The sequence below is a fragment of the Microtus pennsylvanicus genome, chromosome X (assembly GCF_037038515.1).
Source record: "Microtus pennsylvanicus isolate mMicPen1 chromosome X, mMicPen1.hap1, whole genome shotgun sequence".
NCBI lineage: Eukaryota > Metazoa > Chordata > Mammalia > Rodentia > Cricetidae > Microtus > Microtus pennsylvanicus.
In genome coordinates, this window is record NC_134601.1 from 126,019,794 (window position 1) to 126,037,129 (window position 17,336).

The 17,336-nt window shown below is 40.4% G+C and overlaps 1 protein-coding gene across 1 annotated transcript in view; it reads right to left on the reverse strand.

Annotated features, from left to right (window-relative positions):
* The window catches only part of Wwc3 (WWC family member 3), a 107,541-nt gene that overhangs the window by 63,149 nt on the left and 27,056 nt on the right, over positions 1–17,336 (reverse strand). Inside the window, exon 2 of the mRNA XM_075956678.1 lies at positions 2,981–3,090. Coding sequence (XP_075812793.1) covers positions 2,981–3,090 — 110 coding nt within the window. The remainder of the gene's footprint in view (positions 1–2,980; positions 3,091–17,336) is intronic.

Here is a 17,336-nt window from a genome sequence, read left to right on the forward strand (position 1 = left end):
TCAACTCCTACACAGATCTAAGTAACTCTAAGCTAGTCTTCAGAGCACAGCTCATTCTCACACAATGGCCTTTCACTCTCCAAAGCAAGACCATGTCAGAAAATGCACAGCACACATTGCTTCATTCTAGGCTTTCCTTTCCACCATAAGTAGTATCACCTAGCTTCACCAGCTTAGTCACAATGGTAATCAACCTAACTCCTATCTTCAAAGAAATCCTACTCTGAGTTCTCCCTCCCACAACATGCCAGGGGTCATAAAGATATGCTGAAATAGCATGGAGAGCCTCCAATATGGAGGAGTCTCAGAAGCACAATGCTAATTGAAGGAAGCCAGAACCAATAGGGCTCATAGTGTTTGAGCCCATTGATATGAAATGTCTAGGGGCTGGAGAGATGGCTCAGTGTTTAAGAGCATTGCCTGCTCTTCCAAAGGTCCTGAGTTTAATTCCCGGCAACCACATGGTGGCTTACAACCATCTGGAATGAAGTCTGGTACCCTCTTCTGGCCTGCAGACATACACACAGACAGAATATTGTATACATAATAAATATAAAAATATTTTTTAAAAAAGAAATGTCTAGAATAGGCAAAGCAGAAGGGACAAAAAAAACCAGACTGATAGGGGGAAGAAAGAGATGGAGGTGAATGCAGGATGACTGCTTAAGGAGGTGGGTTTCCCTTTAGGTCAAATGAGAGTGTTTTACAAATCGACAGAGGAGGATTGCACTGTTTACTTTTAATTATTTTCCTTTATGATCTATGAATTTTACTTTACAGAGCTAAAAAGGTATATTAAATGTTGTCATTTACATACGTGCATACACACACATCCACACAAAAGGAGGGATGGTAGCAGGGAGGGAGGGAATGAAAGAGGGTGAGAGAGAGAGAAACTATTCCAAAGACCTCCTTGGAAACACTCTCCCCACCTACTTGCCCCTATTCAGTCACCACTGTCACTGCAAACTCTTAGAAAGTTCTTCAAGCCTTCTCTATTTCAAATAGGGAAATAAAAATGCAAAATACAAGAAGTCAGAGTCCTGTCCCAGTGTCAGAGTTCCAGATACAGTTGGCCTAACGTGGGACATGGGCAGGGCTTTTTTAATAACTGCCCAGATGTTATTTATGCTTATTCAGCTGTAAGACCCACTGCAACCAGCCAGGTGAACAGCATTATTCACACTATTCCAGTGTCCCTGAGGGTCTTGGGAACCTTACAAGCTGCCAGTCTAGGATCTTTTTGTCGCTCACGTCACCATAAACCTACACAGTTCCAAATTTAATATTGGTACCTCACATTTAAAGAGTTTTAAAATTGAATTCTCTAAAGTTCTGTAGGGAAGGAGGGGGCACAACACTACAACTGTTGTCCCCACCTACTGTTTCTCATGTGGTGGGCTATGCTTTTATGGTAGCTGGAAGAAAGTTCTTTGTCTCTTGCTCTTAAGATGCATGTCCACTTTTGAGAGCAGTAAACCCTTAAGAGTTGATAACTTGTCTCACTCTCCTGTGTTCCCAGGGCTAGAACACAATAGGAAGTAGAGAGGAACTTTAGAAATGTTTGTTGTGAATAGTTTGTGAGTAGGAAAGCAACAACGGCAAGCAGGGGCTACCAGAGAAGGGGACTGCTAAGTTTATGAGAGAAGACTGGCAAGCAGGGGTCCTGGGCCCACAGCAGCAGGCAGCCTTCCCAGGAAAGTTATATACATCCACTGCCTTTGCCATCTGGTAAGCATCAACATCCATATCACCTGGCCCTGAGAAGGGCGAAGCCTAGTAACACAGCTACAGTACTAAAACCAGGGAACCCGGAGTGCAAGATGGTGTTATATATTCAAAGCTTCCCTGGAGACCTTAGTTGGAAAGACAACCCTAGATGGCCACCTTCCTCTGAACACACACAGTCATGAGATGCTGAGCATGCTAAGGGCCAGTGGAAGGGCTACCTTCAACTTGTCTCTAAGCTTCTCTTCTGACCTTTTCCAGTATGTGATATATCCACCTTAAAGCTTCCTGACACTTAGATACCTGCCTAGAAGGGTAACAGGGCTAGGACAGTACTTATTCCGCTTCTCTAATCATCACTGACTAGACTTTGAAACAGCTGCACTGCTCGAGGCTCAGAGACCCACATGGGAAAGCTCCACTGCTCCGAAATCTAAGACAGAAAGATTCAGACCCAAGAAGTCAGCCCCACAAGCCCAGCATGGGAAAGACCTTCAAAGTTACTAAGGTGAACAATGTGGATCTTCGGACCTATACATAATAAAGCAAGTCAAGGCAAAGCCAAGCTACATGGCCCATGGCAAAATAACAATGACAAAAGTACTGATAGAAGCTAGAATTAAAATGCAAAGAGAGTCAGAAATGGAACCTTTAATTGAGTATTGGTCAAAAAAGGCTGATGAAGATGCAGAACACCAAGAGCAAAGACTAGATTGAATGAGGTACAGCCTCTGATTGTGGGTTTCTACATCTCAGCTCTACTCACATTTGGAGTATGTTCATTCTGTATGGTGCAGTCATCCTGAGCAATATAGGATGTTGAGAAGCAGCCCTAGTTTCCACCCACAACATGCCAACAGCACCTCTCCCAGGCCTGGCTATAAGAAATGTCTCCAGACGTCTATCCGGGAAGGACAATCATGTCAACTTCTAAGAACTTCTACGTTCTACTTTGCAATCAGCATGAGAAGTTTTCCTGTTTCCTGGATGCCTTGGAAATTTGTTCCTTATAGGAAACAGTAAAACCAGAATTGAGGTACAACTATATGCCTACTTTGTGTATTTACAATTCAGCTAGAGAAATCTTAGTATACCATATTACAAAACCTTAATATTTCATTGGGCACCATAATCATTTTGATTCACAAAGCAAGGGTTTATCATGTTTGAGATTATATGTAAAAACCTGAAAAACAAAACAAGCAAAAGAGAAAACTCACATATAGCAATGAAAATGTGGCACTGTACTTACTATTTATGTGGTCCATGTAATAAATTCCAATTTGTTTATCATATACAGTTTCCCATCCTAAAGGAAGTTCATCTCCAACACAATCAGCAAAGGTTAGTGGCTTGGTTATCCTGAAAAACAAAATTGTGAAAACAAATTTCAAAGTCAAGTCAGATGTGAATAATTTTGCTGATCTAAATTATTGTTTCATATGGAATTATAATTCATATTATTTAATTGACAGCTTTTGTCCCAACTATTTGGTTGAAAATTAATTTGCTAGATTTGCTTAAGTAACAATCAATAATAATGTAAGTACACACACCACTAAAAGCATACTGTTGCAAAGCACACTTTAAACACCAGTGAAAACAGATATTGACGATGACCAACCAAACAAGTAAGACAAGCGTCATCTTCCACACAGTGTGATTAATGAGGCCATGGCAATGGAATGTAACTCTTCCAGAATAGGAGAGAACCAGGCTCTGTTCTCACTCCCTGACAAATGTCCTCCCTCACAACTTTCAGTTCCACACAATACACATGAATTCTGCCTTAGGTCTATGTACAAGGTACTTGCAATATTGTCATTCTACCCATTAACAAATCAAACATCAACCACTGCACAAAAGTAAAAAGCCAGGAAATATAACAATATAGTGAGATGCCTTGTGAGTACTTTCTGCATTCCTTATACAGTAGGGATCAAAGATTTCAAAGGGTTTTTTTTTCTTTTCCTAGAGAAATACAGCCAAATAACAATGCCTACAAACATCACCTTAAAGAATATATGATTAAGAGATCCTCGGCTTACCAGGAGATAGAGAAAGTAAAGGGTGTACCATGGATTTCTTTAATCAGAGTCTCTTCCCTCCCCCACTCTCATGATCATGTTGATTGACAAGCCGGTTTGAGGGCAGCAGCTGTTGTATAAAACAGGACACACCTATAATTGTCTGAGTCTGGGCAGCTATCTCTTTGGTTGTCTCTATAAATGCACACTGACTGGCATGCATGGGAATCTGACAATCTAAATTTCACAAGCTCAATCCTCCCACTTCTTCTGTTCAAGTCCCTGGCTGCAGAAAACTGAAGACATTGAAACTGTAGCCAATCCCGTGAGATTTCCCAAAACTGGCTGGACAACAAAGCTATCTCTTCTAGGATGGTTGAAAAGTTGGTAAAACACTATCACAGCAACACGGATTTCAATGTTCTTTTAATCTTCATTTTAAACATGTGATTTCAAGAAGCTATGGCCAATACTAAAATAGAAATATATAAAAGATAAAATAGTCTGTGGATAGCCTCCCAAACATGGTACATTAAAGAGGAAGAGAATGAGGAGGAAGAATAAGCACAGTAAGAGTCCAACCTATTGCACACTTCCCTGTTCTATTCCACAACACATATCTGAAACAGGATTCACTTCCAGGGGGAAAAGTGTGATGGTATACTTCCATGTTAAACCAGCAGTGGCAGAATTTTGTGAACGATGGGAACAGATCATAGCAAAAATAGTTCTACCTTAACACAAATTGAATCCTGAGTACATCACTGCCATCCCAACATAGTAAATATTCATATTTAAGCCTAGAGAACCATACACAAAGACAGATAAGTCCTAAGATTATTTACACATAGGATATGATTTAATCAACATATGCAAGTGGGAAACATACCTCTACACCATGGCTGAGCCTAATCCACTTACTTTAGACTTCAGAATTGTTGGGAAAATTATAAAATCCTACCTTTCTATTTTTTTATAAAGAAAATCAAGTTATTCAAATAACAATTCCATACTCTTTGCTCCTGGAGGAAACTGAGTGGTACTTCGGCCATTTTGATGAATTTCATCTTGGCATGTTTCCTGATTCCACTTCCTTTCTATGTCAAACATTAATTCTTACAATCATACATGCTTGCTTTCAATGCAAGCGAAAGAGGAGTTACACCTCTTGGAGTTCAGTTAATGTCAAGAGCAAGGCCTCTTCAACCACAGAAAAGTGATGAAGTTCTTAAAGGTGGTCTCAAAAGCCATAGCACCCACCACATTTTCCCAGACCATTGGCTTCGAGAAAAACCACTAACCACATTCCAAAGATGCCTATGTTACTTCATCATGTCTTTACTGTACAAACATCAAAATGATGTTTTTCTGCCAAAAAGGTGTTTGTGGCTAACACTACATGAAGAATAAATATATCATGTCACATGAGTTATACAGCTTCAGAATCTGATCACGTGTCTGATGAGGATATTGCTGTTGGTCACTGTCTGGGATTTGAAACAGTTATTTTGGCTGTTGTTAGCTAAAGAGCATGTTTCCTGACATGTTAGGATGAGATTGAGAACCACCTGTGACAGACCTTAGATTTGATTGGGAAACACCCAGCATCAAAAGCAAGATATCAGTTTCCATCCTGAACAAATGTCATGATCTCTTGTCTTGCCAACTATCAAACCTCACTTGGCATAAAGACACAGACTCTCCCTCAAATGTAGTGACTCTGTACAAAAATGCACACTACTGGGCTCCAGGTACAGCTTAGCAATAGAGTGTTTCTCTAACAAGAATAAGAACCTGAGTTCCATTCCCAACACACACACACACACACACACACACACACACACACACACACACACACACAAATAAAAGTACACAGCATTGAGTTTTCTAGGACCTGGCCTGCTGTTATAGTCCTACCCAAGACAAGCCCATACAAAGCATTTAGCTCTTTTTTACTTCAATCACTATACAAACACAACTTCTATTCCAGGTAGACTCTGTCTGAATGATTCCTTCCTACCCACCCACCCCTGCAAAAACCATTCACACTCCAGTCTACCACCTTGTCCTCAGTCTTTCCCAGGCCCATGATTAAAGCTACTCTCCCATTAGTGCCCTGAAAAGATCAGCTTCTTCCCTCATAAATCATTAGCAAGAATTTGTCCAACTCCCAAACCCCTTCTGCCTTGGAAGCAACTTCCGTTTTTGCCCCATTGGGCCCATTAGGAATGAAACAGGACTCAGAGCCATATTTACTGCATTTCTATACATCTTCCATAGGCATGTGCTTAACTGTTTAGCCTCCTCATTCCGTCAGAGCCAAGCAAAAATCTTGTAAAGGAAGGTGGCCTTTGAAACCAGCAGGCAGCCCAAGACACATTTGTTTTCCCCTGAGACAGTCCTTCCTATCCTCGCTGAGAATCTCAGCTACAATAATATCCATGTCTCCAGTCCCAGAAAAATCAGTCCTTTTCATCTAAATTACTCCAAATGCTAGGCCACCCTTCACAGTCAGATTCCTTTTCTTGTATTTCCCAATGAGCCCAAGATGCATACCAAAGTTCAGGTTAGAGAATTCAGGAGTTTTCAGGTGTGCCTGGTACCATGTGTGCAATTTTTTTAACATCTTCCTATATGGTTTTTAAGCTATTGTGTGTAGAAAGATGCACAGAAACTCTTCTCAGCACAAGGCAGTGTGAACCAGAAGGAGAAGCCAAAAGGTGCACAACAACTTGTCTAATATTTCATTTAAAAATCTGTTGCGATTGTGTTTTTTTATCAAAATATTAAGATGGAAAAATGAAACTGTTAATACTAGCAGATAGCTTGTATGAACCTTATGCAATTAAAAGAAAAATGGAAATTGCTCAGTATGTGGAAAGGCTAAACTTTTAAATAACATCCGGACTCAGCCGAATCCAAAAAGAAGAGGAGAGATTATATGGAACCGAACAAAAAAGTTAGAAATAGGTCAAAGACTACGTGAAGAAGATAAGGCAGAAGTTGACTTATTTACATCCTTTTCACTTCTGGACTGGAGATCCTTCCTTCCAACCTCCCCCAAGGCCATGAAGTCTTCCACTTTTTCCATACTTACATACCAAATGGAAGCAGGGAAGGAAAAAGTAGAATAAGAACCAGAAAGAAACATGGTTTATCAGCAAGGGAAAGGAGACATAGAAATTAAAAAGAGCAAACTTCAAAACACCAAATCTGAAGACATCAAAAAAAAAAAAACTTTTGTTTTTGGTTTTGGATTTTTCGAGACAGGGTTTCTCTGTAGCTTTTGGTTCCTGTCTTGGAACTAGCTCTTGTAGACCAGGCTGGCCTCGAACTCACAGAGAGACCCAAATGAACCCTTTGTTGAAAAACAAAACAAAACAAAAGGTCTAAATGTCTCAGGTTCTCCAAGACACTCCTTCCTATGTGACAGTACTATCCAGTGATGGACATCCATGAAGAGTATCATGAGTTTATTTATGCCTAGTTTTATTTGTCTTTGACTTTGTTTATTTATACTTAATTTTTTTTTTACTACAAATGCTGTTTTTTAATACAACCAAGGAGATAGGACTTCTAATACTGTGATTACATTATCTCTAAGGGGAATATTTCTACTTTGAAAATGTTATTAATTTTCATTATATTTACTTTTACTGGTACAAATGCTGGGCATACAATTAAAATTATATAAAATAATAATGTATAGAAAAGTACATTTCATTTTTTTACAACTATTACCCATTTCGTACATTTTTTCTATGAAACACATTAACCAATAAAAGTAATTGACTTGATTTTGAATGACTCAATGAAGGGGAGAACAAAGTAACGCATGGTGGCACATGGCCATATTCTCTGTACTGGAGAGACTGAGGCAAGAAGATCACAAATTTGTTTGAGGCCAGGCTGTGCTACATAATAAGGCCCTGTCTGAAAAATGAACCAAGAACACACCAATTGGTTATGCAATACCAAATGATCAACCCTGAAAACATACATACAAGTAACATTACATTGACTGAACAGGCTGTATTTTTATTTTCAGGAATGAATGACACACATTCTCTCTCTCTCTCTCTCTCTCTCTCTCTCTCTCTCTCTCTCTCTCTCTCACACACACACACACACACACACACATATCACCATCACCAAGACCACCACCACAACCACTACTAACAACAACAACCACAAACAGCAACAATAACAGCAACTAAAGAAAACGAGGCCACAAATTCAAGAGTAAAGGGAGGTGGCAAATGGGGAGTTCAGAGAAAGGAAAAGGAAGGGGGAAATGATGTAATTATATTATAACCTCAAAAAATAAAAAAGCATTAAACAAATAAACTAACAACAAAAAAGGCAAAACTAAAAAGAAAAAGCACTTTTGTTCTAAGGTTGGTTTCTGTGCTGTGTTTCAGCCAGCCCTGGTAGGAGTCCCCCACATGCCCTTTGAAGAGAAGTAAAATCAGGCTGGCTCTCTGTGTTTTTCACCACTCCCACCCACCTCCCCAGGTCAGGCAGATCCGAATGTTTAAAATGGAGATAAGTGGGTTTGCTAGCAAGGGAGGCACTCAGGCGGGCCCCAAGTAGAACATTCTGGAATCAGCAAGGCCAGTAGATTAGCTGGTTTGGGCAGTTTGTCAGCTCTGGTCTTGGAATCCTTTCTAATCTATGGAAAAAGATTAGATAATACTCTTTGAGCAAATAAATAAGCAATTCAATTTTGTCTTCTTACAAAAGCATGTTTAAGGCTTTAACTTTGAAGAGCTTTTTTTCCCACTGAAAAAAGTTAAAAGCCTCCTATTAAACTACCCAGCAGGGCAATTGCTGGTGTCTGGGTAAGGCCATGAACAGGCAAAGGACATCAAATAGGAGTCAGCTTGTCTGAGAAGGGGAGGAAGAAACGATCAAGTCAAGCAACAGCATACTGTTTCCCAAGGTTCCATCTTTGCTGACAGAGAGCCTGTCCAGTCTCTTCAACTTTCACCACCCCCAAAACAGGATGCTAGATTATTCCCACCTACTCCACCCACAGTTCTCACGCAGACAAGGGGATGCTTTCGTTTCCACTATAGAAAGTTTAGAAAACCTATTCATAGACATAGTCATGATCACATACTACATACAAATATCTTACCGTTTTTACTTAATTTTTTAACATTTCATTCTTTCTTCCTTTTTACTTTTTAATTGTTTGAGATAGGATTTCTCTATTTAGCAGCCCAGACTGTCCTGCAATTCACTCTGTAGACCAGACTGGCCTTGAAGTCAAAACTATTTGTCTGACTATGCCTGGGATTAAAGGTGTGCACCAACACAGCCCAGATAAAAACTTATTTTTAATAGCACAAAGATGGAAATAACTAGCAGACCTCAACGAATGGACAGATAAAACATTGTCTATCTAAATGGTGGGGTAATATTGGACTTTAGAAAATTTTTCTACCCTATATCTTAAATTCAGTACACAAAACCAGATAGTAAAATCTAAAGATCAGGAACAAAATCACTCATGATCCAAAAGTCCTAGATTCACATATTACCTTGCTCCCCTTCCCTATTTTTCTTACCTTTCACACAAATAATATCATACTACATACAGTTTCATAAACTGATTTTTTTAAGTTGGATATTTATGTCTTTCAGCTCTCTTAATATTACTTCCAAGATCTGAAATCTTTCATTCTATGTAGCAGACCACAATTTATTTACCAGGCTTTTCCAGTTAACTATTAAAGCATATCGCTATGGTGTGCTGTTTACGGTAAATAATGGGCAAGCACTTTTATTAAACACTTGTTATATACCACCAAAGAGCTGAGCCATCACCTTAGCTTCTCACCAGCCAAAGAGGTAAAGTCTTTCACCACCCTCTGGAGATATTTTTAATACATGTCCTCCAGAGCTCAGAATAAGTCCATCTGGCCTGAGCATACTTTACCCTGAGGGAACAGGCAAGAAGGTCCAACAGTGGCACGAGCTGAACAACATTTCAGAATGTGGAAATTTCAGAATATACTAGAAACTAAAAACAAAGGAGCCACTTTCTTTGTCCTGAGCCACCACTCAGAGATCTTGCCATCGCAGATTCTTCCCTGAGCAAATCCTACCTCTTGGTCTCTACTAAGTGAGAGAGACTATGTTCTGCCGGACATTCTTAAAGAGCAGAGCAGTATGAACTGAGAGGGCCGTGGAAACCTAGACTTTGATTTCTTTTTGCTTTGTCTGCCGCATCCTGTTCAGCTGTCTAAGTGCCAGTTCAGAAAGGACTGTGTACTGTCATGAATTAAACCTTGAATGAGTCACTCCACTTTACCCTGAGCCTCAATTTCCTAACCCTCTCCCCCTTCTACTGAGCTACTGAACCTACAACCTAAAACCTTCCAGTAAAAGGAAAGTATACTACTACTCAGCTATATCCCTAGCCTGTGTTTCTTAATATTTACACTGAGGATAACCAGATGAACCTCATGGGGTCATGTTGGCTGACTGTGGCCTCTTTGGTGGCAGCTTGGAGACCAGCAGGCACTTAGACCCTTTAGGCCATCTCACTTCACCAGCACTTGCTTCAGACTGGGTTGCTTTCTTTTTTGTTACAACCAACATGGTTGTTTCAGTCACACGTTTCTTCTCTCACAGTTTAGAAGGCTTCAGTCTCAGCTGGTTGGCCCATTGTTCTCTGACCATTCTCAGAGGTTTGAAGATACCTAACATGGTTACGCAGGTCTGCTTTACTTTTTTGAAGTCTTGAGAGCATGTCCAGCCTTTTGATATTGCAATTGTCATCTATCAAGTTCAAGCTCTTAAACAATGTAATTAAATTACAAGAGTGAATAAATAAACCATGAGAATCTCATAATGTCCTAAGTTTATCATTTTGCATTGGGCTGCATTCATAGCTGTCTTCAGCCACATGAAGTCTACAAAGGCACAGAATGAATATATCTACTGGGGGGAGCTGCTGCCTTGCCTTTTCCTGCTCCTGCAGCTGTAGTTTGTGCTCCCCCTACTCCTATTTTCAAAGAATCATTGCTGGGACGGCCCACTCTCTTTTCTGCTTTTCTTTCCCATTAACAAGGAACTTTGTTATGAAATGGGACCCACCAGGAAAACCACCCCATCAAAATATCTCTCACTGAGTCACATTTGTAAAGTCCCTTCTGGCACATAAAACAATACACTCACAGGCTACAGGTATTAGGGCATGGACATCTTCACAGCCATTGCTATGCCCATTATAAGGCAGCAACTGAGAATGCAGCAGGGCCTGAGGGAGTAAGCCTAGAAGCCTACACTCTCCTTTCCAGCCAGGCTGGGCTCAAGGGACGAGCCTATTCCATACTAATCATATCAAATTATAGAAAAGTAGAGGCCAGTAGCAGGAAGTGGGGGTAGAGAGCAAAGCACTGATTCTGTACACATTTTTGTTATCAGGAGGCCAGAGAATAATCCCTTGCCCTTGAACTACTCTTTCCAGTCTCCTGGAACAAAGTCATCTTTATATTTCCAACGCATGCTTGTTTTTAATACGCTATTCAGAGAGGACACCATTAATCTCAATTTCAGTGCCAAACCAATACCCAAGAAATTATAATGACTTCCTTCACCTTTTCTAAAATGCCTGGCTCCCAGTATATTTCGATGTCCACCGGAACTTGGACACAGTCTGTTTGTGGTTACTTATGTGGTGAATTCAACTGTGTGTGCTGTTCTAGTTTTTTCTCCAAGTTTTGGTGGCATAACATTTATACTCCAGAGCCAAGGGTCTCTCTCACTCAGCAGCAAGCAGCAAGCAGCAGATTTCTGGGGAAATTGTCCCCAAAAGGAAGCTGCAATGCTTCTTTAGAAAGATTCTTTGATGTCTACCAATTTTTATTACATTTATTTATTGTGTGTTTGTGCACATATGTATATGAGCATCCATGTGCCACAAAGAATGCATGGAGGTCAGAGGACAGTTTATAGGAGTTCTCCCCTTCCACTATATAGGACTTGACAGATCAAGTTTAGTTGTTCAGACTTGGGACCTGCTAAGGCATCTTGCCATCCCTGTCTATCAGTTTTATATAGCAGGTACCATGGCACAAACCTGACATGTTAGTTCTGAAAAGCCATTTGTAATACTCGTTTAAATGCATGTTTTAGACTCAAATGTTTATTGAAAATATGAATAAAAATAGAATTGGCACTTATTATCAAGTTCCAAGTCTAGAATTTAAGGTGAGGAGTAATTTTACTCAGAATTCAGTCTAACCATTGCAACTGGCATGCAAGGCCTTAAAGAAATGTGAGGGTCCCAGTCAGCTACAGATCCTTAGATCTGCTCATTCCTAAATGAAAATTGTGAATCCTCCATAAAAAGATGAAGTCTTCTTTGTGGGAGCCTAGGCAGTTTGGATGCTCAACTTACTAGACCTGGATGGAGGTGGGGGTTCCTTGGACTTCCCACAGGACAGGGAACCCTGATTGCTTTTCGGGCTGGAGGGGGACTTAATTGGGGGAGGGGGAGGGAAATGGGAGGCGGTGGTGGGGAAGAGACAGAAATCTTTAATAAATAAATAAATTTTAAAAAAACTCAAAAGACTAAAAAAAAAGAATTTTTAAAAGTAAACACAGTTAATCTTTTCATTGTCACTAACACAAAACTGTCAGGGTACATGAATAAACTAATGGACTAATCTGAAGAGCAAATGGCTCCTGGATCTTCCCTCAGGGTAAGGAATTGTGCACAGCTTTTCATAAGTGGCAATAACCCAGTAAAAACAAATGAGAACAGATAATTGGACGCAGCATGCTCCTCTGCACAAACATTTCACTAGCACAATTTCAAGAGACCCCCAGCCTAAATGGCTTCTGACAAACAAAAGGCACGTCATCAGATCTATTTCACTGCTTTGGTGGAAAGAAGCTGTGATAATTCATGATCCTAGAGAAGCTAAATAAGAAGAACCTTCATCTGGCAATGGATGGAGATAGAGACAGAGACCCACATTGGAACACTGGACTGAGCTCCCAAGGTCCAAATGAGGAGCAGAAGGAGGGAAAACATGAGCAAGGAAGTCAGGACCGCGAGGGGTGCGTCCACCCACCAAGACTGTGTGACTGATCTAATGGGAGATTACCAAGGCCAGTTGGACTGGGACTGATGGAGCATGTGATCAAACCGGACTCTCTGAATATGGCTGATGGTGGAGGCTGACTGAGAAGCCAAGGACAATGACACTCGTTTTTCATTCTACTGCATGGATGGGCTTTGTGGGAGCCTAGTCTGTTTAGATGCTCACCTTCCTGGACCCGGGAGGAGTGGGGGGAGGGGAGGAGATGGAAATTTTCAATAAAAAAAGAAGCTGTGATAATACTCCATATCATACACCACCCACAAGTACCTCCCATCAGGTATATATGTTTGCTGCACCCCTACCTGCAAAGCCATACACTGTCATGTTCTGTAGGATACAGATTTCCCAAGTGCAACAATCCAGCAGCAGTAACCTAGACAACAATGAGGGCACTAAGAGAGACATACATAGATCTAATCTACATGGGAAGTAGAGAAAAACAAGATCTCCTGAGTAAATTGGGAGCATGGCGATCTTGGGAGAGGGTTGAAGGGGAGGGGAGAGGCAGGGATGGGAGCAGAGAAAATGTAGAACTCAATAAAAATCAATTAAAAAGTAAAAAAATTAAAAAGGTAAAGGTAATAATTTAAAAAACCCTCATGTCACAAAATCCCATTGGGAAGTGTGTCAAGTGCTTTTTTCAACAGTCATTAAAATGGTACTGCTCTGGCTGGGTGGTGGTGGTGCATGCCTTTAATGCCAGCACTCGGGAGGCAAGCAGGCAGATTTCTGTGAGCTCAAGGCCAGCCTGGTCTACAAGAGCTAGTTTCAGGACAGCTAGGGCTGTTAAACAGAGAAACCCTGCCTCAAAAAAACAATACAAAGAAAATGGTACTGCTCCAACAACTGAGCTAATATTTAAAGGCTGTGAGTATCTGAGTACTTGTTACTCAAAATAATAGGAAAGAAACCAAACCATGATATGCATTTCTTGAGAACATAGAAAAGCCACACTTCCCAGTCTCTTTTGCCTGGGTTGGGCTACGTGGTTGGGCTTTAATCAAAGAAATGTGAGGGGAATTCATGTATTCTGGGCCTGCAACATAAGTTTTTGGCATAATCCCCATGCCATCTCTCTTCCTTTTTCTGTTGGCCAAAAGCAAAGGAGTAGGTAGATAGCAGAAAATGTCCAAAAGATTGGTGAGTCACACCATGGAAGAAGCCTGGATGAGGATCACAGGTTTAGAAACCCCTTCACCATTCATACTGAGCTAACATGAGCAAGAAACATCTATTTCATTAAGCAACTGAAATTAGAAGACTAAGAAACATCAGTTTTTATATTTCTATCATGGCCAATACTTCTCACTTTTCAATATTTTCTATTAGTCCATAAATTTCTTGAATGAAGGGATGCTATTCCTTGGGACTCATCTTTCTTAGCTGGGAGTTATATGATGAACCATCTCAACTGATTTCAGGAAAACAAACCTTGGGGGTGGGGAGCGGCAGATGGTAAGAAAAGTGGGACTCCAGAGACCAGGATGACTTCTTCTTTGGACATCTCTGTTTTTAGGTTGATGTGTTCCATAGTGGGAAAAAAAAGACTACCAGAGCCAGGTAAAATATCAGTGAAGACTTCCTGTATCCTTTTTTTCTGATTCGCAACTGACTAAGCCAACTTCAGACACATTACACGGCTTCCTAAATGCATGTCTGTCCATAAGAAAGGAAGTACCAAGAGAAGACAATCTAGAGGCAAGATCTTGGCAAGACGTTCTATCCTCCAGCAAAGAATAAATTGTCCTAAGACAAATCAGTAGATAAGGCATTTAGAAAAAAGTCCAAACTTCCCAGACCAGCTTCCACAGCTATCCTATTCAATTGGTTCTCAAACGGGTTCAGGCACGAGTATGATGGAAATGAGAAGATCTGGGATATGCCATCAACTAACACGTGGCTGAATGTAAGGTCCCTCAATACATATTTTATTGACTTACAGGCATAGAAAATGGTAACTTTTTAAAAAATGAAAGGTGAAAAACTATATAGTAATGCTGTTGAGCCTGGATAAATTACTCAATTCTACCTCAGTTTCTTTCACTTTTTGGGGTGTGTGTGCGCTTGATGAAGCAGAAAGACAGAAGCTCATATCAAGGCTTCTGAAACTTTTTCTATACTCCATAAAGATTTATTTTCCTTCTGTATTATTTTTTCCTGTAAATACTAGAAGAATGTCATTATTATTCTGATTTAACAGCATAATATTGTATGAGTGGAACATAGTTTAAAAGCAAGTTGACCTCAGACCAACCTGCCAGTGTACCACCCAAAGGAAACCACACCCAGAGAAGGCCCAACCAATCCAGTCACAGTCACCCAGCAGGAGCAAGGAAAAGAATTTCTCAGTAAGTCCATCAAGCTCACATTCCACAGATGACATAAAAATGTCTTGTTCCCCTGGCTGTAATGATATAAAAACTAAGGTGAAATAAAAGCAAAATTCAGCCTAGTTGGTAAAATTATTTCCCTAGGGCAGTACTGTAACACAGTGAAAGCCACACACTTAATTTTTAAAAAGTAGGTTCAACTAATTGCAAACGTATATTTTACTTAGCTCACTATACTGAAACATTTTATTCTTTACGTACTGAAAAATACCGTCATTTTAAAATGTTGTGACCATAAAAACTGTAAATTAGATGCTTTACATTCCTTTTTGTATGAACTCCTTAAAAGCAAGCATGTCCTTTACACATTGAGCTCTTCCCATCTTAAGCTCACCAAAAGCAACTGTTCAGGCTCTGATGGCTTATACATACTATTCTGGAGACCTCAGCTTTAGGGTGTCACCTAACTTCTACAATTATTTTTTTTTATGACTGATGGCAGCAGAAAACCATCTGACTGGTGTTGGGGCCCCTAAAAACCTGTCCTCTGCAAGTCCCTAGTCGGAATTAAAAAAGAATCAGGTTTCAGAAATCATAAAACAACACGCAGGGAACTCTTGGTTCCATTTTGGCTTGTCGTCCATCTGCTTCCCTAGCAACACTACCTCCCAACTCAGATTATTCTTTCTCTCTGCCTCAGTTCCCACTCACTCACATACTGTTCATATGCATATGCCCCTTCTAGGCTGTGATGTAGATTCCTCCTGTCAAGACTCGGCACCTGAGTGAAGCGTCTTTCTTTGGCTGGCCTCAGTATTTGCTCTATTCTATGATGTGCCTATTTACATGTCACATCTTCCCTAGTATTGGTGCCTTCAGGGCTAGACTGGCATCTCCTCCAACTCTGACTCAACCCCAGTGGAACTCTAGGGCATGCCTAGCAGGTGCTCTGCTGCATATACAGGATGAGTCAGACTTGATCAACACTGAATACAGCCTGCCACCCAAAAATTGTTATCTACTGCAGGTTTGGTGTTGTGTTTATTTGGTGTTGGTCTCAAGGGAATAAATATACTCATGAGCAGATATGAAAACATGACAGGCTATTCTCCAAATTAGTTGTGAACCTTCATCCTGAAGCTCCTCTTAAGCCTATAATACCTATAAATGTTCAGAGGAGCCCATGGTACCTTCTGGAGGTCACATGTGAGTATTCTTTCCTGAGCCTCAGAGCAAAGAAGATGACCCCCAGAGAGATCCCCTGGCATTGCACTTCATTCATCAGGAAAGGTGAGGAAATGATGACACCCAGGAACGTCAGGCTACTGAAACATACCTTTTTCTAAAAGGAACCAGAGGCAAGAAAAGCAACATGGAGAAAGTGGGAAGCATGTATGTGTTCTAAAATGCAGTTGTGACAACGGTCACAGTTGTAAAAATAAAGCTCAGCAAACCATGCAAAAACAGGTGAATGTAATGGAATCTATACCCTCCCTAAAAGCCGTTTTTACAATACACATACAAACACTGAGATTCCTATTGAGTGATTTGCAGTGGTCAGAATGAATTTCAACATTCAAACTCCTACAAAACACTGAAGGGAAAAAGAAACAACAGAGAAATCTAGATTTATCATCATCTCTTTTGCTTTAAAGCTGTTATACGCTCTGGCTATTTGATCTGCAAATTCTCTGATTAATTAAGTTTCAGAATATCTTCAAAATATCTGTAAACATTAGCTCAGTACCTGACTTCTGATCCAGTGTCTTCATTCAGCATGTTAACTCTATAGGGTTCTCACACCATAGTCACAACCCAAAAAGGAACAATTAACTACAGTAAAGAGGTCCCCGTGGTGAGATGGCTCAGTGGTTAAGAAGACATACTGGTCTTGGAGAGGGCCGAAGTTTGGTGCTCATCCCAAAACCCAAGTTGGGTGGCTCACACTCACTTATAATTCCATCTTCAGGAGATATAATGCCATATTCTAGCCTCCAGGGAAACCTGCACTCACATGTGCGCCGCTGTGCATGTACACACACACACACACACACACAACCCTTAAAAATATTGGAGTGTATAACATTTCATAAGGGTTTTATGGTGTATAGTATGTTGCAAGCTTGTAT